This window comes from Elgaria multicarinata, chromosome 2 (assembly GCF_023053635.1).
Source record: "Elgaria multicarinata webbii isolate HBS135686 ecotype San Diego chromosome 2, rElgMul1.1.pri, whole genome shotgun sequence".
NCBI classification, from domain to species: Eukaryota; Metazoa; Chordata; class Lepidosauria; order Squamata; family Anguidae; genus Elgaria; species Elgaria multicarinata.
Genome location: NC_086172.1, coordinates 17,086,483 through 17,106,473, shown reverse-complemented (window position 1 = coordinate 17,106,473; position 19,991 = coordinate 17,086,483). Strand labels below are relative to the sequence as shown.

Below are 19,991 nucleotides of genomic sequence, written 5' to 3'. Positions count from 1 at the left end.
TTCCCACAAATGCTACATTTTGCAACATTGCCATTATTATTTTTAATGATCTCATAGCTTCATCAGACTTGGCAAGATGAAGAAGTCCAGTAATAAAACTGCTTTGTGAGAGCACTGAGATAAGGCAGTTAAAAACCATGGGCTGTGATCCAGAGAACCTGTTCCAAATGGGGAAACACGCTTCCTCGTGTAGAGCAGCTGTTGTGCAAGTAACACAAGCTGCTAGCGTAAGAACCTTGTGTCAGAAAAAGCTGATGCACCATATGTTGCACATTGATAATAAATGCCTTGCTGGAAAACACCTTCCAGTTCAGAATTCTGGCCACCAACAGTGTCCAGCCATGTGCCTCTGGAAATTCACAAATTGGGCATGATAAAAACAAAGGTATGCTGTCTTTCAATATGGGACTTTAATTTATCTATCATGACCAACAGTCATTGAGCAACCTATTCTCCCTGAATCTAATTCTTAAAAAATAAATAAAAAGCCATCTAAGACAGTGGCCATTTCTGTATTTTGTGAGAGCCAGTGGAGTGTGATGGTGTTGGACTGGAACTCAGGACACCCAGGTTCTAGTCCCAACTCAGCTAAAACTCACTGGGTGACTTTGGGCTTGTTAATGATTCTCAAACTAACCTACCTCACAAGTTTGTTGTGAGGATAAAATGGAGAGGAGGAGGATCATGTACACTACCTTGGGCTCCTTGGAGGAAAAGGCAGGATATATATGTAATAAACCAATAAATAATAACAAATTCTATAAATTATGTTTTGCGTGAAGAGTTATTCCTGCTTCTTTTCTCCTTAACTTCCTTGGATAACTTCATGTTTTAATGCCTTTGGAGGGAAGACCTCGTCTCAAACATTGTTCTTAATTCTGTAAATATTCGCCATGTTCCCCACAACCTCTTAAGGCTTTCTTTTTCATATAATAGGTACTCCAACTTTGTCATCCCAGTTATCATTTTCACTGTCACAGCATAATCAGATGACATTTTCCAAGCTGATTAGTAACTCTCTTCTAGGGAGGCTACAGCTAATTTAGACTGTATCAATGAATATAGAAAATTATTTTTGTCTCGAAGTGTGAATGTTTTTGTACAGTTTTGCTGAATTTCATCTGCCATTTTCATCAAGTTAGGAGACCCCCTTTTTGGAGTTCTTCAGAGTCTGCTTGGAATTTTACCATCTTCAATAATTTGGTGTCATCTCAAGGACAATTATGAAAAGGTTCAACTATACCAGTGGCAATGCAGATCCGTGTGAGTGCCTGTGTGTGTGTGCACTATTTACTTCCTTCTATTGCAAAATATGTCATTTTATTACTACTTTCTGCTACCTGTTTTTGAACAAGTTACTGATCAAAAAGAAAACCTATCCTCTTATTCTATGACTTACGTAGGGAGGCTATAGTGAAGGTTCAAGTATGTAATATATACCAGCTCATTAATAGGATATAATAGCAACCGTGGGAGGGGGGGATTACGACTACAGCACTGAAGGGGGTTAACCCTTCCCCCCATATCTTTCCCCTAATCAAAGTCAAATGCTCCCTTGGTAGATGCTATTTGCTCTGAAGGTTGGAGAGTAGGAATTTTAATCAGGAAAATGGCATGGGGGGTGGGGAAGGTTAACCCCCTCCAGTGCTTCAGTCCCAATCCAAATCCTTCACACATTGCTCCCACAGTATAAACATGAAGGGGATCCTATCTTGGGTCTCCCATGTCATGTCTAGCTTGGCTCTACATGTTTGTTGACATCCTCAGGGGGTTATAAAAGGTTAAGCAAGGCAGGAGCCGAGTTGATTCTTCTGCAGCAACTACACTTGTTCTGTATCGGCCTTTTCCCTCACCACCCAATCTGGTCACTGTGGCATTGTGGCTGCAGATGATGGGAAGGCCTGTGGCTCAGTGGTACAGTCCATGCTTTGGATGCAGAAAGCCTCAGGTTCAATCCCTGTCATCTCCAGGTAGGGCTAGAATAATCACTGCCTGAATCCCTGGAAATCTGCTGCCAGTCAGAGTTGACAATACTAGAGGCCAGATAGACCAATGGTCTGACTCAGTTTAAGGCAGCATCCTTTGTTCGTATGAGTTGTAGTCCAATACATCTGGAGGGCACAAGGTAAAGGAAGGCTGTTCTAAATATTAGCTATTTTAGCCTTAACCAATCTTTCCACAAATATTCTTAGCACAATTATTTGTGCAAGGGCTTGTGCAACTGCATGCAGAGAAATATGAGTAGTTGTTCATGCACACCTTTGGATCACAGCCTACTCTGGTTAATCAGGAGTAAACAATACAATTAGAAGACCAAATCCTGAAGCTCGTATTTAGTTCTTCTTCAACTAAAAGAGTTAGTATGATTTGCTTGAGTTGGTGACAGAGAATATCGTTGGGATCCATGTGAAGTTTCTCCCCACACTGGGTTTTCAACTTGGAAGGGTAAAGTAGATGAAAACTCAAAATTCTGGCAATGGCAAAGGAGGGTCACAGTGGGCTGCAATGAATGGCAGAGATATGACATAAGAAGCAACAGCCTTAGGAAAACTGAGCCAGAATGTACGGAAGCACAAGCAAAAATACATTGCACACTACAAACAAAAAGCATTTGTACAAATTCAGCCTCTTTATGTCATAGTCAGGGTTAATCAGTTTGTTTCTTGAAATGAAAAGCAGATGAACTCTGCACCAAAATTAAAAGAAAAATATATATACACAGATCAGCAATGTGACTGGCAAACACATCTGCAATGAGGAGGGAGGGAAGGCCTTATGGTATATCAGCTTGGCTGCATAGCATACTGTAACATGGGTAGAAAAAACAATGTTTTGAAAAGTCAGGAATCAGCTGCAGTGCTTGTAAACCATGTCATCACACAGCAATCGGCTTGCCTGTTATGCACTCTTCAAGCATAATAACAAGAGCATTGATCATGAGGATAATAAATGGGAGGAAGTGTAAATGGAGCAGAGTGGAGAAAGCTTGAGAACAGCTCATATGCAGCCAACACATGCAGGTCCCTAAGGAGGACACACCTTCCTCACCAGAGGAAGACAGTTTGGCTTTCAAGGGTTCCTCCTTGACTATGGTTACATTCTCCCCATTACGAGCCATTTGGTCTTCAGGAATGGAGTCCTGCTGGGCCTCCCTGAAACCCTCTGCTTGTTGCAAAGGCTCAGCTGGACCACTCGTTTTCTCACATTCCTCACCAAGGGGAACAGCAGGTCTGGGTTCGTCAGCCTCTGCACCTTTAACTGTTTCTTCTTCTTCTTCTTCTTCCTCTTCTTTGGGGGAGCAGGAGGGAGGGGGAAAGGATGGAAAAATAAGGCAACACCTTCAAGACTAACAGACAGGTCACACATGTTAACCAGACTGTCCATATGCAACATTTTCAGCTCTGCAAGGAAGTGCACATTTGTGTCACCTTAGCTGCTACCTCATTTCAAGCACTATGGAGTCAAGTAAGTTGCATTGGTTTTCTAAAAGGATGCATAATCACTATGGATAACAACACCATTCACAATGCTGATGGATTTCTTTTTTCTGTCTTGAAAACTGGTCTTGTTCTGATGTCATACTGCCTGATCACCAAACCCTGGCTTGGCAAATGGGAATGCCCTGTAGGCTGAACTAGGGTGACCATATGACTGGATTTGCCTGGTTTTTTGGGGACAAATCCGGGAGGGGAAATCCGGATTTTTCCAAAGAGCAGCTCTAATGGGAATTAACTAAAATGCTTATAACTCCATCATTTTTTAAGATAAAGACATGAAACTTGGCACGATGGTAGCTCTTAGGAAGGGCTTTAGTCATACCAAATTTGAAACAGATCCATTCATCCATTGATTTTTTAGGAATTTTTTAAAAATTGAGGTTTTAAAATTATTATTTTTAAATCGTCATTTTTAAAGATAAAGAGATGAAACTTTGCACCATGATAGGATTTACGTAGAGCTTTAGCCACACCAAATTTGAAACAGATCTGTTCATCCACTGATTTTTTAGGATTTTTTTTTAAATTGAGGTTTTTAAATTATTTTTTAAACCGTCATTTTTAAAGATAAAGAGCTGAAAGTTAGCACCATGATAGCTTTTAGGTAGAGATTTAGCCTTACCAAATTTGAAACAGATCTGTTCTTCCATTGATTTTTAGGAATTTTTTAAAATTTGAGGATTTAATTTTTTTAAAAAAAATATTATTTTTAAAGATAAAGAGATGAAACTTGGCACCATGATTGCTCTTAAAAAGGACTTCAGCTATGCCAAGTTTGAAACAGATCTGTCCATCTATTGAGTATTAGGATTTTTTTTTAAGTTTGAGGTTTTAAAATTATTTTTTTTAAATGACATTTTTAAAAGATAAAGGGCTGAAAGTTGGCAAAAGTTCTTAGTTTTAAAATTATTGTGTTTTAAAACTGCTGGAGCCATATCCTTCGAACTCAGGTTGTCAAACCTCCTCTTTGGGGTTTTGCATATTGAGCAGTTTCAGCCCTTGGCATTAAGGGGATCTCCAGTCTTTAGGTAAACTGCCACCCACCCTAATGTTAGAGTAGAGAAACTTGAGACAATTATACACAAGCTTTTTTAAAAAATTGAAATTTAAAAAAGCCAGCCATCCGGCCAGTAGCAAACCCTGTTAACAACAACAGCAGCTTGCAATGAGTGAAGATACAGTCAGAAAAGATATTTGAGGGAAGGGGAGACTGTATCACACAAAGCATAGCAAAAACTTCAAAGTACAGCAAAACCTACAAAAGTAGGAGTGAGTGAAGTTAATTTCAGATACATTGAATCTCTCACTTGTTCTTTATTTCAGTGATTTTAACATTAAGATGCTATGTAGAACAGATTTGTCTTAAATGTGTGCTGTAAACCATGTGACCAAGGCTATGTTCGGGTGGGCATGCCCCCTTGGGGGCTGGACACGCCCCCTTTGGGCCGACCATGTTGTCCTCCTTTTTGGTTTCCAAAATATGGTCACCCTAGCTGAACCAGTATAACCACAGTTGCGAATAACCAAAATTAGCTTTAGAACCAGAGGCTGAAAGCAATCTGTAATCCTGGTTTCAATCTCTGGTTTAGATGCTAACTATGATTAGCAATAACTATGGCTGTACTAGTTCAGACTCAATGCTGAACCATTCTCAACCCTAACCAGGGAAGGAGGCGGGCAGAAATGCATCAGCTCGAGGAGGAAGAAGAGCCTGTAAACCTGCAGGGTGGTCTCAATTTCCAAACTATGTTTTGGTGACCAGGCAACACGACGTCTGAACCACAACCTTGCTTTTGGTGCAAGATATATAATTAAAATACAATTATAGAGGAAAAGGCGAGCTGAAAATGTTTTCGTGTTCCCAAACTGGAAACTATGGTAGAACGGGTTTGGACTAAGTTACCTACGGAAATGGAAATATGAGGTGATGGTAGATGGTTTTAGAAAAGATGCATCAATATTCAAACAAAAGACATGGCATTTTTGTGTACTGTAATGTGCTTTACATAGGGCTGCCTTTGAAAACTCTCCAGAACTAGTTCAGAACGTGCCGGCCAGACTTTCAACTAGAAAAGGTTGCATGGAGCATATAACTGATTCTGCATCAACTTCCTTGGGTCATAGTTTTTTAAAGGCCCAATGTGAAGTTTTGACTTTTCTAAATGATCTTGGACCAGGATACCTGAGACTTCTTCTTCAACATGAGCCTATTCACGCACTCAGATCATCTTTGGGGGCCCTGTTCCATGTCCCCCCCCCCGTCACTTCATGCTGGATGGATTGGTGGCTATAGAAGACAGGGGTACCTCAGAAGTGGTGCCATGGCTCTAGAATATAGGTCTCCCTCCTGAGGAAAGATTACTTGGTTCCCTCACTGCTGGGATTTCATTGGCAAATGAAGAGTCTTGCTTTTTGGAGGGCATTTGAGGGTAACTGAGAATTTAACCTTTCTCCATTTAACATCTGCCTTATTTCTGCTTCTGCTGTGTCTTATTTATGCCGTTTTATTGCTGGTGTTTATATTTTGTTGCTTATTTCATATTGTCATTAAACTGCCTTGTGGATCTGGTAGATGGAAAGGGTGTTATGAATATTGAAAATTATTCAGGATAAACAAACATTCTCCCCACACAGGAAGTCCCCTCTGGTTAAAAAAATAAAAGCACACTGTCTTTGTTATATAGCAGTAAATAAATAACTGGAAATGCATTCTTATTTGTCACAATAGGCAGCAATGTGAACGGTTCTGGCTCTCTAGGGACTTATCACACCTTTAAAGTTGTGTAGAGGCTTTGCACATGCTGGCTTACCTTCAACTAAGCAATATACCATTTAAACCACAGATTTAAGACAAGGAATTAATGACGAACAAAAAAGGGATTTTTTTGTAACCACAGCAGGAACTGCTAAAAAGAAAATGAGTAATGCTGCTATAGGCTCATAAAGTAACATATATTTTCGGTCACCCTCTGCATCACAATAAATGCTAGCTGCATGCTAGAGTCTGCAACACTTATTCAGATTGATCAGACGAGCACACAAGATATATAACTATGAATTTTCTCCCCTCTGTGGGTCTCCACTCAGAGATGGAATATGGTGCTATTAAATGGAAATATAAGTGATAAAAATGAAGACAGACAGACAGATATGTCTTTTTGATCCTGGCTGGAGAGCTTGGCATGATAGCAAAGTGTGTTCTGAACAAAGAACTATCTGCAAAGTTCAGATGCAGCAACAAACTGTTTCTAATCAGAAATGGAAACTTTATAACTTCTTTGTATTTCCTCCCCTTCCATGTGAAGTGAAGTGGGGAGCACACGAAACCATGCACGTAACAATAATCTTTCGTTTGCTCATACTTATGTCTGAACTGGGCCATTATATAACATTGCAGATAAATTCTGGAACCTTGTCTTCCCAACTCGCTGTTGCAACAGGCACTATGAAACCAAATGGAATCGTTCTCATTCCTCTTTTATCTTCAGGAAGTAAAAAGTAAGTATACATGACAAAGTAAAGCTCCTTACTTCTGACACATTACAACATTTGTCAAATGTTGGCCACTGTGTGAACACAGAGCTGGACAAGATGGACCCTTGGTCTGATCCAGCAGGGCCCGTCTTATGTTCTAAGTTATTTTTTCAAATTTATGATGCAAGTCTATTTTAGCTGGACAAAACTATATTTTATTACTCCACTAAAGCAGAAACAAAAGCTCTCCCCAGAAATGAATTCGTAATTCATATAACTATTGCTTTGCAAGTGAAAATCAAGTCATGGCCACTAGCAGGGCTGACTCTCATCTCAGTCAGTTCAGTTTCAGTAATTCAGTCCAATCAATAACATTTTGCTGTGTTTGAAGGAAGTATGATATAACGAGAATTCATGTTTTGCAACCGCCCAAATTTCAGTGTGTGACATAGGTTAGGAAACAAAGAACAACACAACTAGTTCACAGTGCCTCCAACCCTTCCAACACAGCAAGTCATTTTTAAAAATAAGGGAAATATTTGTGAAGTGACATGGAGGCCTGCAATTCAAAGAATAAAATGTCAAAATTTCCCTGGACATGTCTAGAGTACATCTAAAGTATTTCTTTTGATCCTCACCACTAGCAATACAGGCCTTAGCTAGAGCTATCTTAAAATCCGTGCCTGACGAGGGGAGAGCCGGCGATGCAAATATCACGGGATCTCGCCCTCGTCTACACACGAGGCGTGACGGGCTAAAGGAAAGCCCTGTTGCGTCCACCATTTTAATTTTTTTTTAAAGGGGCCGGATGCGCACAAACGCTCATGCGCTCGGGTAAGTAATTTTTTTAAAAAAAAAATTCGTTCTCCCCGCTCCCCCCACCCTGCCCCCGATGGGCGCAGCTTCTCCCGGCTACGCGTGAGTAATCACGCGTAGCTGGGAAAAGTGGTGGAACGGGCTACATGCTTGCTGTCTCGGGCTCAGCCCAAGTCCACAGAAAAAATCAGGCCAAAAGTGGAGCCCATTATCCTGGGGCAAGGGAGGGTTGATCCCTGCCTGAGCCCGGGAACGCCCCTGTGCGTCATCTGGAGGCTTAGATGGCAGAGTCTGACAACTATTTCAAAATATGTCCTAGTGAGTTTCATGTTTCGAGACCCAACTCCTATCAAGCAAGTGAAAATCAAGTCAAGGTGGTGACTAGCAAATCAAGAGTGGAGCTCATTGGCATTTGGCAGGTCAAGTGAAGTGCCTCACTGTGCCTAGTAGAAGACTGATGGGCGTGGGTTTGTGGTGCAGATAATAAAAGGCCCTGAACCCTTCCCCTTGATTCTGGACCCTCAGCCATTTACTTCTCCCCCTGGAAACCCCGAGGAGGCGAAAACCCTGAAACGTCAGGTGTAACCCTGATCCCTGGTGACCCTGGACACAAATGATGATATGAATATAGTGTGGCAGGGTGGAGGAGAGGAGGAAGAGAGAGGGACCATGCTTTGTTCACCTTCTTTATGGCCTAACAAGGCCTCTGCACTCTGGGCTGTGGCACTGGGGCGTGTACTAGCGTCAGTCCATTCGGAGCTGAACCAAGGGTGCTCATAATACTCCTCGTCCGAATTGGAGGGCTCATCATCGGGCACGGACACTGAAATGGAGGGGGGGAGGAATGTATGCCTCTCCCCTGCAGAAGCTGGCCCGTGCCATGAACCGCTGTGTAGAGGTCCCACCTCATCCTCAGCTCCTTCATCTACAGACAGACACACAGGAAGAAACTGCAGGGAGAGCTTGGACAGACAGAAAGACACATAACACAAGACAGGAGGATGGGACCGTGCAGACTTATACCAGACACCAATGCAACATCATGAGATGAAACACACCAACCATGCTAAGCTCAATGTACTCTTGAAAGCACAATGTTTAATAAATTCTGGATTTTAATTCATTTATTATTATTAATTCTGCAGTGCCTATAGGAAAAGTAAAGGGATCTCATACATTTTCCCTTTTCTTAAAAGAAACGCCAATTTGCTTCATTTCAGAAAAAAGCTTTATAGTTTTTTGTTTTGAAACAAGGATTTGAAACCTCTGGATGTCTTTTCACCATCCTATCTGTAAACAAAATATAGACTAATCCCAAAGGATGATGAAGTTAATGGTATATGGCCAGAATCTGACAGAACATTGTTTACCTGCTCCTGGTAAAACTCTCCGTCTTACCACTTCTACTCAAGGCCAAACCAGAAGTGGTGGAGGTAATGACATATGTTTGTTCACAGGTCTGGCCTTGTTGATATGTGAGTTTGGCGGATGAGTGGGGCTTAATCTTTATATGAAATGCATGCGCGCACTGGTGATGGGAGTGGCAGGACACTGTCTTTACCTCAACCTTCTCCTCCGGCTTCTCTCCAGCCTGCTTGAATTGTGGTTCAGGTCTCATCACTCATGCATCCCTTTTAATTATGTAAAGAGTAGACCCCTCCCCAAATGTAGCTGCATCTGTCACATCTAGATTAGCAGCGTCTTTTTTTTAAAGAATCTCTTTTGGAATCAGATTCTGCTTCTTTTTTCTTCTTCTTCTGGGTGGTGATTGTCTGTACTACAAATATGTACAGGATTCCTACTTTTTTCTCTGGAACTCTGGACTCCTACAGTCCAAGATACGTCTCATCCACTGACAAAAATTAAGATGTAAAAAGGGTGGGATGGCTGATTTTTTTAATGACAAAAAGCACGCTTCAGCAAAGAGATTAAACTTCACAACCCTTCTTTACGGAACAGGGATGTAAACAAACCTCTTGGCCCAGCTCACATAAGATGGCAAGACAGATCTTTTTGAAAACTTTGGCATACTGTGGGCGTGCACAGTACCAGGGGGGGGAAACGGCTTACAACTCTGGCTTGTTGGGGGTGAGACAAGCCAGAGTTCTCAGTTTCAGGCGTCACATTAAACAAGCCCGGGACAGAGAGCTCCTGGCTTGTTCAGCCACTTCTGCTGTCATGAGGACCTGAGCAGGCGTGATCAAATTGCATGCTCTAGCATGCTGGCTCACTTAAGGGAAGTCAGAATTTTAATAAAAATTCTGGCTTACCGCAATATCCAAACACAGCCACTGACCTGGTTTGCACATAGCATTAACCCATGGTTTGTTAAGCAAATGGTTTGTTGCTGTACCCACGGTTTTTCTGGCAGACAATCGAACAAACTGGGGGTTGTATTCTCAGGGTTGTTTCCCTCCTCTTTTGCCAGCTCCCCCTCTGTATCCCAGTTGCCTCTATAGTGCTGTAGTACTGGCATGTAGAGCGGCTGTGTTGTTGTTGTTGTTACCTCTTTCTCGCTCATGGCGGTTTTTCTAGATGGACACGATGGGCATTGCCAAGTCATGCTGTCTTTTACAGATTCAGGAATTTCCTGACAACTGAGCATGTTTAAAGTATGTCTGCTTTCTGGATGTTGGTGTGGATGTATTTTGGTAGGCCCAGTTTCTGAAGGTTTTCTGTATAGTTTTTTGTTGTGATGTTGGTGACTGATGTGACTAACACAATAATTGTGACCTTTTCCTGTTGCTGTTGTTATTATTATTAGTAGTATTTGCACTAGCTTGCTGCCTCTGTAGCCTGGCAAAACAACCCAAGAACAACCCAAAGTTCTGGGTTTGTACATAATGACAACCCATGGTTTAAATAAGCAGTTTACAACCCAGCATCAAACCATGGGTTCTCTTTCTGCTTTGTTATTGAAGTTGGGTTTGCATATCACAACAACGCACAATTCAACAACCCATGTGTTAAATAATCCATGGGTTAGCATTATAAGCAAACAAGGACACTATGTAATATTTGCTTTGGAAAAGACTAGAAACAAAGTTAAAAACTTGTAACTTGGTACTGGTTGAATGCTATATTCGGTATAGGCCTTCTTCCCCTGATTTGTATAGCTTACTTTCCAGGGTTTCCTCCAGCTTAAAAACTTCAAAAATAGTTATTTTCCACATTATTTATTTATTTAATCTCATTTCATTTCTATACTGTCCAATAGCCGAAGTTCGCTGGGCTGTTCACAAAAATTAAGCTCCTTCCTTCCATTTATTGTTAAAGCAATACCCTATGCAAAAGCAATTCAGAAATGGTTAAGTCACTTACAAATATCAATCTTATAAACTGAAGATGGGCAGTGATCCAAAGACGCCATTGAAGCACCTAGAAGGGTTTGCATGAGAATGCCCATTTTTCTATTATTTACCCAGTATTTAAGGTCCACATTTCAAGTTCCCTGGTAGTGTTAAAGAAAGGCAGGCCTCAGAAGCCTTGTGTGCAAGCACTTCCCCATGCTTTATCACCCTTTTTTTGGAAGGGTGCCCGTGATATTCCCGAATGGGTTACATAAAGCCATTCTTGTTTCACTGAATAAAATCCCAGTTCTATCAATGCCTTTCAAGGTAACAGTTATGGTTATGACTTTCTCCACTCTCTCATCGATCCCCACGATTTTTTTTCAATTTTGAAATATATTATTGCACTTTAGGATGTCATTACCTTCATTGATCAATAGTTGTTGCTTTCACAAAGAGCAGTTGATACATGCTATTCCATTTGCTGTTTAACTAATGCTTATACCAAAATAAAAGGTGAAAACAGATGGTGTTGCACCACCTAGAACTGTTAGTCTTTTGCAATTATATACACAGCTCTCGAGCTACATACAGAATAAGATCTCTAGAATGACATTTCAATTCTATGGGTGTGTCAGCTTTCTTGCAGATGTAGCTTACTTCTCTAACAAAGTAAAAGCTGCATTTGCAGGAAGACTTTTTGCCAGATTCCTTACTGCAGGTGAAGTGCATGGAAAATCTAATTCCAAAAAGGCCTATGTATAAGTAGGGTGGCCATGTGTCGTCTTTTACAGAGGACAGTCCTCTATTTGAAGTGTCCTCTATTTGAAGGGCTGTCCAGTCCAAGTCCTGATTTTAAGATATCCACAAGAAGCCAGGAGAAGAGGCACCTTAAAGTTGCCAGTCAAAAGTTGCACATGGGCAGCAGATTGAGCAGGCACCCAGGTCATCTGGTCACAGTCTTCCCCACAATGGTGAGATGTATTGTATTTATATTTAAATTATAGTAATTCTTTCTAAATTTGCTTCTATACATCTAATTAGCATGAGTACCTTTTATGCAAACCTGTTTCTTCTTTTGTCCTCTCTTTTGGTGCTGCATTTCATCATTTTTAGTGATATGTAAGTGGCCACCCTATCCGAAAGCTCTAGGCCACTCTCAGCTATAGGAATGGAGCTGAAGATATGTGACTTCGTAAGCAGCTAACTAAACAAGGTACATTAGCCATGGGGTAACAATTTACCCCCAATTCTCTATGTGGCATAGAAAGAGCCCACAACTCAACAACAAACTATGGGTTCTCTTCCTGGATTGTTTGTGGTTAACAATCCATAGCTAAACTATAATGCGGGTACATGTTATAGAGCCCACATAACACCGGTCTTAAAGGAACTGCACTGGCTGCCTAGATGCTTCCGGTCAGAATTCAAGGTGCTGGTAATGACGTTTAAAGCCCTAAATGGCTTGGGACCTCGATACTTGAGAGAGCGCCTCTCCTTATATATGCCTGCCCGAGACCTTAGATCTGTTAGAGGAGCCCTTCTCGACATCCCATCAATGCAACATATATGCTATGATGGGACAAGGGAGAGGGCCTTCTCTGTGATGGCACCCTGACTGTGGAATGCCCTCCCCCTGGACACTCGATTGGCACCAACACTGATTTCATTTCGACGCCAAGTAAAATCATGGCTTTTTAACAAAGCCTTTGATGGTTAAACTCACTGGCACATTGTTTTAACTATTGCTTTTAAATAATATATTGTTTTAACTTGGATCATGGTTTAATTTGTTTTTAACTGTGTATATTTATTGTTTTATACTGTGTGTTTTTCTCTGTACGCCGTCCTGAGATCTTAGTGATATAGGGCAGGATATAAATATTTTAAATAAATAAATAAAATAAATGCAGGGTTTGCATTAGCAACAACCCACAATTCATCAAGAACTCATACTGATCCCAAACCCTGGGTTGTCATTACATGCAACACAGGAGTTTCAGCACCATATCTGTTGTATGTGTTACATGATTCTCCATAAGGACATACTGTATAAGGTCATTTGTTATATTTTCATAAAGACTGCCATACCTGGACAGTAAGCAAGGGGAGGGGAGGAGTGAGGTAGTGCAACCTACTCTATCCTCACTGCTTTCAATCCTACTTGACAGACACCCTGATTCCTAGATGCTGTTCCTCCCCAGGAGGTAACAAATAGCCCAGATCTCTTCATGCGCAAAGCTCATTCCTACTTGTGACATCAGTAATCCACACGAGTGGTGGTGTTCAATGAACGATGCATAAGTATAGGTTGCTATGGCATGGCCCAACACATTTGGCAGGATTGCACCCAATCAAATGAAATAGGCTTTAAATTATTCAGAATAACCACAAAATGGATTGATTTGAAAAGCAGCAAACTAATAACAGTAGCATGGAATACTAATCTGTGGCTTTGTGTTTGCTTTATTATGTGTTCCTGGTTCAATTGAAGCTTTTACGGTCATATGTTGTCATTTGCTAATGATTTTATTCATGAAGCATTTTTAGACCTCCATTGTATGACATAATTCTTGAAGAATAAAAGTGATACTAATATCTTTAAATGTGTGGTTTTTTAGCCTCTCAAACAGAAAATGCAATCTTTCTACAGTTGTTTAATCTACTGCAGTATGCTCTTTAATTAAAAGAAAGTGTATTAAAAGCAAAATATAAGCAGCCTGTTCCTAAAAAAAATTCTGCTGCAGAAATTGACACAAATTTGACGTAAATCAGGTCTGCCCTGGCACCACCCTAAGGATTATAACCTAACTCACAGGTAAATATTTTTACAGAAAATATTATTTCATTCTAGCTGTTGGATATCTGCTGAGGAGAAAGAAAGAAAGGAAGGAAGGAAGGAAGGAAGGAAGGAAGGAAGGAAGGAAGAAAGAAAGAAAGCTCCAAATCAGGGTCAAATCTTTTAGAAAATTAGTTCTTATTAATTTGCAGAGCGCTCACTGGTTCCAAAATCCTTTCTCAAAGCCATAAATGATAAATGAAACTACTGTACCTTGGGCCTTCTCTTTCCCCTTAGCATTTTTATTCTTGCTGTTGTGCATAAGGCAGGGTACTCTTCAAGCGTGTTCTCATGGAGCGCATAGAAGACAAAGAGGTGCATCGTCTCTATAAGGGAGCACCCATTCCCTTTGCCCAGTGCTGTTTGATTAAATGGATCAGGCACTGCTCAGGAATAACTCCACACCCTGAAAAATGAAATCCTGCCACAGTCTTCCCAATCTACAACATAATTCTAATAAAATCAAATTAGGAATCTTACCTCCTGCAGCAGTGCAAATAGACCAACTCATTCTTTTATGTCGGTGAAGCAAGTTATCAAAATAGAACAATGAAGCCTGCAGCAGCAACCCTTCCTTCCTCTGGAATAGATTTGACTTACAAACCTCTCTCTCCCTCTCCCTCTCTCTAATTTGTGTTTGCTGCATGGTTGGCCACATCCACCTTTGTCATGTCTACTACACAGTGATGTTCACAACAGGATGACTGAAGGAAATCACCCTCCTATTCTGGACTATGCAACCCTATGACAGGATTATCACACAGCCATAATGCTGTGGAGAAGACATGGACCATTAGTACTCTCTGAGCATATCATGCTCAGTCCAAATTCCAAGTTAAAGAAAAGCATGTGCTAATCTTTTCAACATTAAGAAATGTTGTTTATGTGCAGCCTTGCTGTATGTAAGTAGACGTTCCCTGACACAGAACAGAATGGGGCTACCTCTGCTAAGATGGTCTCTGTAAACTCAATGGAAGCCTGTGAACCTCTGTGGATCATGCACTTTTCATAGCTATAGCCAAAATTGTAAGGGATAGGAGTTACCTTTTTAATGAAATGAAAGCTGAGGTTCTCAGAACTTTAAACTCCATAAAATTCCATATTTGGCAAAACGTTATCATGGAAGCTGAATTACAATGAGAGAGAAAAAAAAAAAAAGCTAGAGCCACAGACTTGTAGCCAAGTATGTATGCTTAACTTCTACCAATTATAGTTGCACAATACCTAATCTGCAGGATTGTGCCGATAGGACAACGTCAGACACAATGTTTTGAATTTATTTCATTTATGTGTGTTCCACTCTGTGCAGGCAAGTGTACATCCATGAGCAACCTTCATAATTTTGGAACTACTAAGGTAAATGCTGTCCCCATTGGCCATCTATTGTGGTCTACCAAGTTAAAAATCCTATCCTACCCCATTTTGCAGGATAAAAAGGAAGCCCATTAAACCAGTGGACCACCACTCATGGCTTTGTTGGCTATGTTTGGTGGGTTGCAGGCTTGTTCAAAGATGTTTAAATATGCCCACTTCTGGATATCTTACAACTGAAAAGCAACTCTATGGCTGCACGTGAGGAACTCACCATAGTTTGCACATTGGTTCCTAACAATGCATTCTAGACAGCAAATAGAATATGCTAACATGGATTGACAGGTTAGAAAAATCTTTAAGCCAAGCTGGAGCTGTTCCCCAAACTTTGGGGACATTTGTTGCACATCTGTCAGTTTTTTGGAAGGTTCTGGCAAAAGAGGTAATGTAAATTCAAACAGTTCTGTTGAACCGAACAGACAGCCATCAAATATTGCCTCTCCTCCTCCTCCTGCACCTACACGCCCACAACAGAAAATAAGATTACAACTAACCCTGCAGCCAATCACAGCACACCAATGGCAATAACTCAGATCACAGGGTTCATGACATGAACTTTAGCTATAACTCCCTGGTCTTATTGTTGTGCACTTAGAGCACACATGGGGCAACGTTGGTGATAGGAACTGAGGTAAAAGGGCATTTTGCACAAATAATGAAGCCTGCTGAGGAAAATGAGGATGATGGAGATGTGGCTAGATAGAATGGGATGAATGACAAAAAAAAAAAAAAAAAAAAAAAATTAAAAATCAACATGTGTCATGTGAAAGCCAGACAGTTGGTTGATGACACATTCCTGTTATTTGGCTCTGGTACTATGCTCTCCCAGATGTGTCTCTGTGTAGAACTCCTCCCAGGCCTTAGCTAGACCTACCTGTTATTGTGCGATGGAGGGGTGAAGATCTCAAGATGTTTTTATCGCGAGATCCCCCCTCTGTTCACACGTGGTGCGCGACGCCCTCAGAGGGAGAGGTGTTGCGCCTGCCTTTTTTTTTTTAAAGAGGCAGCAGCGCACGAGCACTCGTGTGCAAAAGGTAGGTGTTTTTTTTAAAAAAAAATCCCCCGCTCCCACCACCCCACCCCTGATGGGCGCAGTGCTCCTGAGGAGCTCTGCACCCTGTGCGCGGGTCCCGACTTCTTGTGAGGAACCGTGAGGAGCTGGGACAAACCGCGGTGCCCGGCCACATATTCTGCAGTCTCGGGCTCAGCCTGAGACAGTGGAAAAACTGGGCCTAAAGTGCAGGGCGAGATCCCAGGGAAAGGGAGGGATCATCCCTCTCTGATCCTGGGATCCCCTGTGCGTCATGTGGACACACAGGGATGATCCTGGGGATCGCCCTGGGGTTTTGCCCTGTCTAGCTATGGCCCCAGATTTTTCTGGTGGAAGATCACATCCAGATTTGAATGTGGGATCTCCTGGGCATGAAACCAGTGCTGTTCAACAGGACGGTAGTTCCTTATACAACCCACTTGATCTTGGTGTACATAGTTGAGTTTTAGGATTGGTGTCTGGGGGAAGACAAATGCCATGATATATCTGACATAGCTGTTGTTGGCGGGCAGGTAGGCAAAAGGTGAGCCTGGCCTTAATTATATGACTACCCCCATCAGGGCTCAAATTTGTATTGCCTATTTCATACCCCAGCACTCCATCCAGGGAGCTAACAGGGTTTGCTCCTATAACAGTGTAGTTGTAGCTTCCCTTATAGTTTGTCCTTGTTCCACCCTTTCCTTTCCTGGTCAAGGCTCCTTCATCTCAGATGGGTATTATTTCTCTGGCAGGACTTGAAATCCTTGACCGGGGCAGCCTGTTGGTTTTGTTATGCATGCTTTCTCCCAAGTGTGCTACTTCTGTGTTTGGCTCAACTGATCATCCTTCCTGGTGTGTTGGTCAGTCAAAAGGGTGATTGTTTGTAGGCTGTATACGTAAATAGAAAAAGGGGATTTGAATCCCTGTCTGCAAGGATCCCTGGCACATCTAAGTTGCTAGGATCTGTTGTATCTGGAGAGATGTGTCTTGTATCTGTGGCAGGGTTGGGGTTAGGGCAGGGGTGGAATAGTGTCACTGGGATATTCCCGTGCTATTCTGTGTGGTCAGCATCAAGACTCAGCACCCTTGGGCAGATGCCCAGGGCTCAGCAACCTGGCAGGGCACACTGCTACGCCTGCCTTCGGCCCCTCTGAATTTCTTTTCTAATCCAGCATCTTTTTCAAACAGCATCAGGTACAGGGTCTAGCTGCCATTTTAATTTTAAATGCTACTCCCCACCAGCCACCTAGCACTATTTAGAATGCTGCTGCCACTTAGGCCTGCTATACAGGATACAGTACTCTGGCCAGATCCTATATGCACAGCTAATGAAGATACATTCTTAGCATGCTGTTCTGTGATAGGTGCGAGTCAGTAGTTCCCTATGGATACTGGGGAAATGTTTGTCGGAGTTGCTACGTTGTTTAAAGTACAATTGTTTTGTTCTTTCCTTTGCTCCTGAGAGGGTATAGGATCCCAACTAAGCTACACTGACACTAGGAGCCACTTGTGTAACTGGGACCATTGGACTTCTCTGTGTGGCTGGAATCCTAAACGCAACTACCAGAGAGGAGCAGGAGTAGTGATTTCCTCAAAAGCAAATCCCAACTGAGTTTAATGTAACTTGCTCCTGAGTGAACTTGCTTAAGATTGTTATGTACTGCCTTTGCTTAACGGTGCAATCCTATATATGCCTTCACAGAACTAGGTCACCTGCAGTTAAATGGGGCTTATGGGCATAGGATTGCAAACTAACTCTTCTATTGAAACAAATAGTATTTTAAATTGGTTAACATTGGCTAGATTGGTTCAATGTGTTTCTTATAAACTCCTATTTTGATGGGTTAATACAAAAAAAAGATTAAATTGGATGTTCAGCTGCAAAAGAGAATAAACATTTATATAATAACATTTTTTGTCAGCCTTGAAACAGAAAGCCTGAATATTGCAAAATACTGTACTGAATAACATATCTGCATCATAGTTTCACAGTCCTGCAAAAATACTGACCCTTTGGTTGATTTCTATAAATACTATTTTCTCTATTATACATATTTTAAAACATAGAAATACAGAGTTTGAGTTACAAGATGGATCACTGGGAACAACTTGATCTACTGAGTCACAATGACCTGGAGATGTTTCATCTCTTTGTAATACTAATACACAGAACACAAAGCTGGCAGTAAAATAAATTTGGCATTTGAGAGCCTTAACATTTCTGGAGATCAATCAAGTACAATTTTACGCAACATTAAAACCAACAGAAAAACAAGAGCATTAATGTTAATGACCACCAATTATATGTTGGTATCTTAAATTTTAATCTGAACATTGGATTGTTTCCAAAAACATTAAGTGTGCTTCTGAGACAGACAGGTAGCCCAACAGTCCCTTGAACATGGAGTGCTCAGTTTTCTCAAAGTCAGTACCTTAGGTCACATTGTCTCATCACAAAATGAGTTTAAATGAGGACAACAAAAGCAATGTATTGTTCAACTTCTAAAATATTCATTCAGCACACATAGTGGCATTAGGTAGGCATTAGCTACATTAATTTCCATGTAGATGTCTGATAAACAGGTTTAGCTAACTAACCATCATGTTATCTCCAGCTTGTACTGATTTAATGAACTCGCACAACATGACATTGTCTCCCAGGTTGGGACAGTTCCAGGAGTTGTAAGAAAGAGTTTTTTAGGATGCTGAAAATAACCCCAGTAGAGATTCATTCATTCTTGAATATAGTATTAACTTTACTCCTTTCAGTGGCTTTACCTGATTAACAAAGTACTCTGTTAATCATTATTCTGCATCACTAATGTCAATGTCATGATGGTATGAAAGAAACAATTTAAGGCCTCATTTACAAATTTTGAAGGATCATATAGTATAATTTCTGGGTCTCTATTCATTCAAGAGCAGGATCACAAGACTGAATGCTTCCCATATCAAAAACGACTTTCCTGTGGAAAGCTGGCCTGTCAGGGAGAAACTTCTTTCTTCTCCCTAGCTAAGATTTCACATAAAAAGAAGTTTGGGCTTTGTTTTTATACAGTTGGGCATTCAAACATACAATCTCCATTTCCATAAAGAAGTGGCATAGTCCCAGGAGGCCTATACACGTGCTTTGCTGAACATGAACCTCATCTCTAATCTTACATACTATCTTATACACACAAGAAGCATTAGTACAAAGCTCCTCCAAGGAGACACCTTTATAAAATAATAAAGATATAAATTGGCCCAGCAATGGTTGTGAAGTATAAAAGCAAGTATCCAGTCACAGGTTTTCATTAAAACACACACACACACACACACATACACACATACACGCCCCCCACTATGAGTTAGTCAAAATTAAGCATATTTTGGTCCCATTGATATCAATGTGAGGGATTCATATGATTAACTCTTCCACTGAAGAGACTTTAGTGATCAATTGGACGTTAAAGTGAATAGCTTGGGGCTGCATCATGTCTACAGCAGGGGTAGCCCTCAATGTGTTTTGGACTACAACTCCCATAATCCCATTGGTTATGGCAGCTGTGGTTTATGGGAGTTATATAATATCTGCAGGGCACTGAGTTGCCTATCTTTGGTCTATACTAATAAAACATGGATATAATACATACTAGTTACAGGGGAGCTCATGCGTTTGTACTACAATAATA

General features: G+C 41.1%; 1 protein-coding gene across 1 annotated transcript in view; it reads right to left on the bottom strand.

The window, feature by feature from the left end:
* MAP2 (microtubule associated protein 2) overlaps positions 1-19,991 on the bottom strand; it is a 150,145-nt gene that overhangs the window by 57,088 nt on the left and 73,066 nt on the right. Inside the window, exon 5 of the mRNA XM_063115869.1 lies at positions 3,040-3,338. Within this exon, the coding sequence (XP_062971939.1) occupies positions 3,040-3,338 (299 nt within the window). The remainder of the gene's footprint in view (positions 1-3,039; positions 3,339-19,991) is intronic.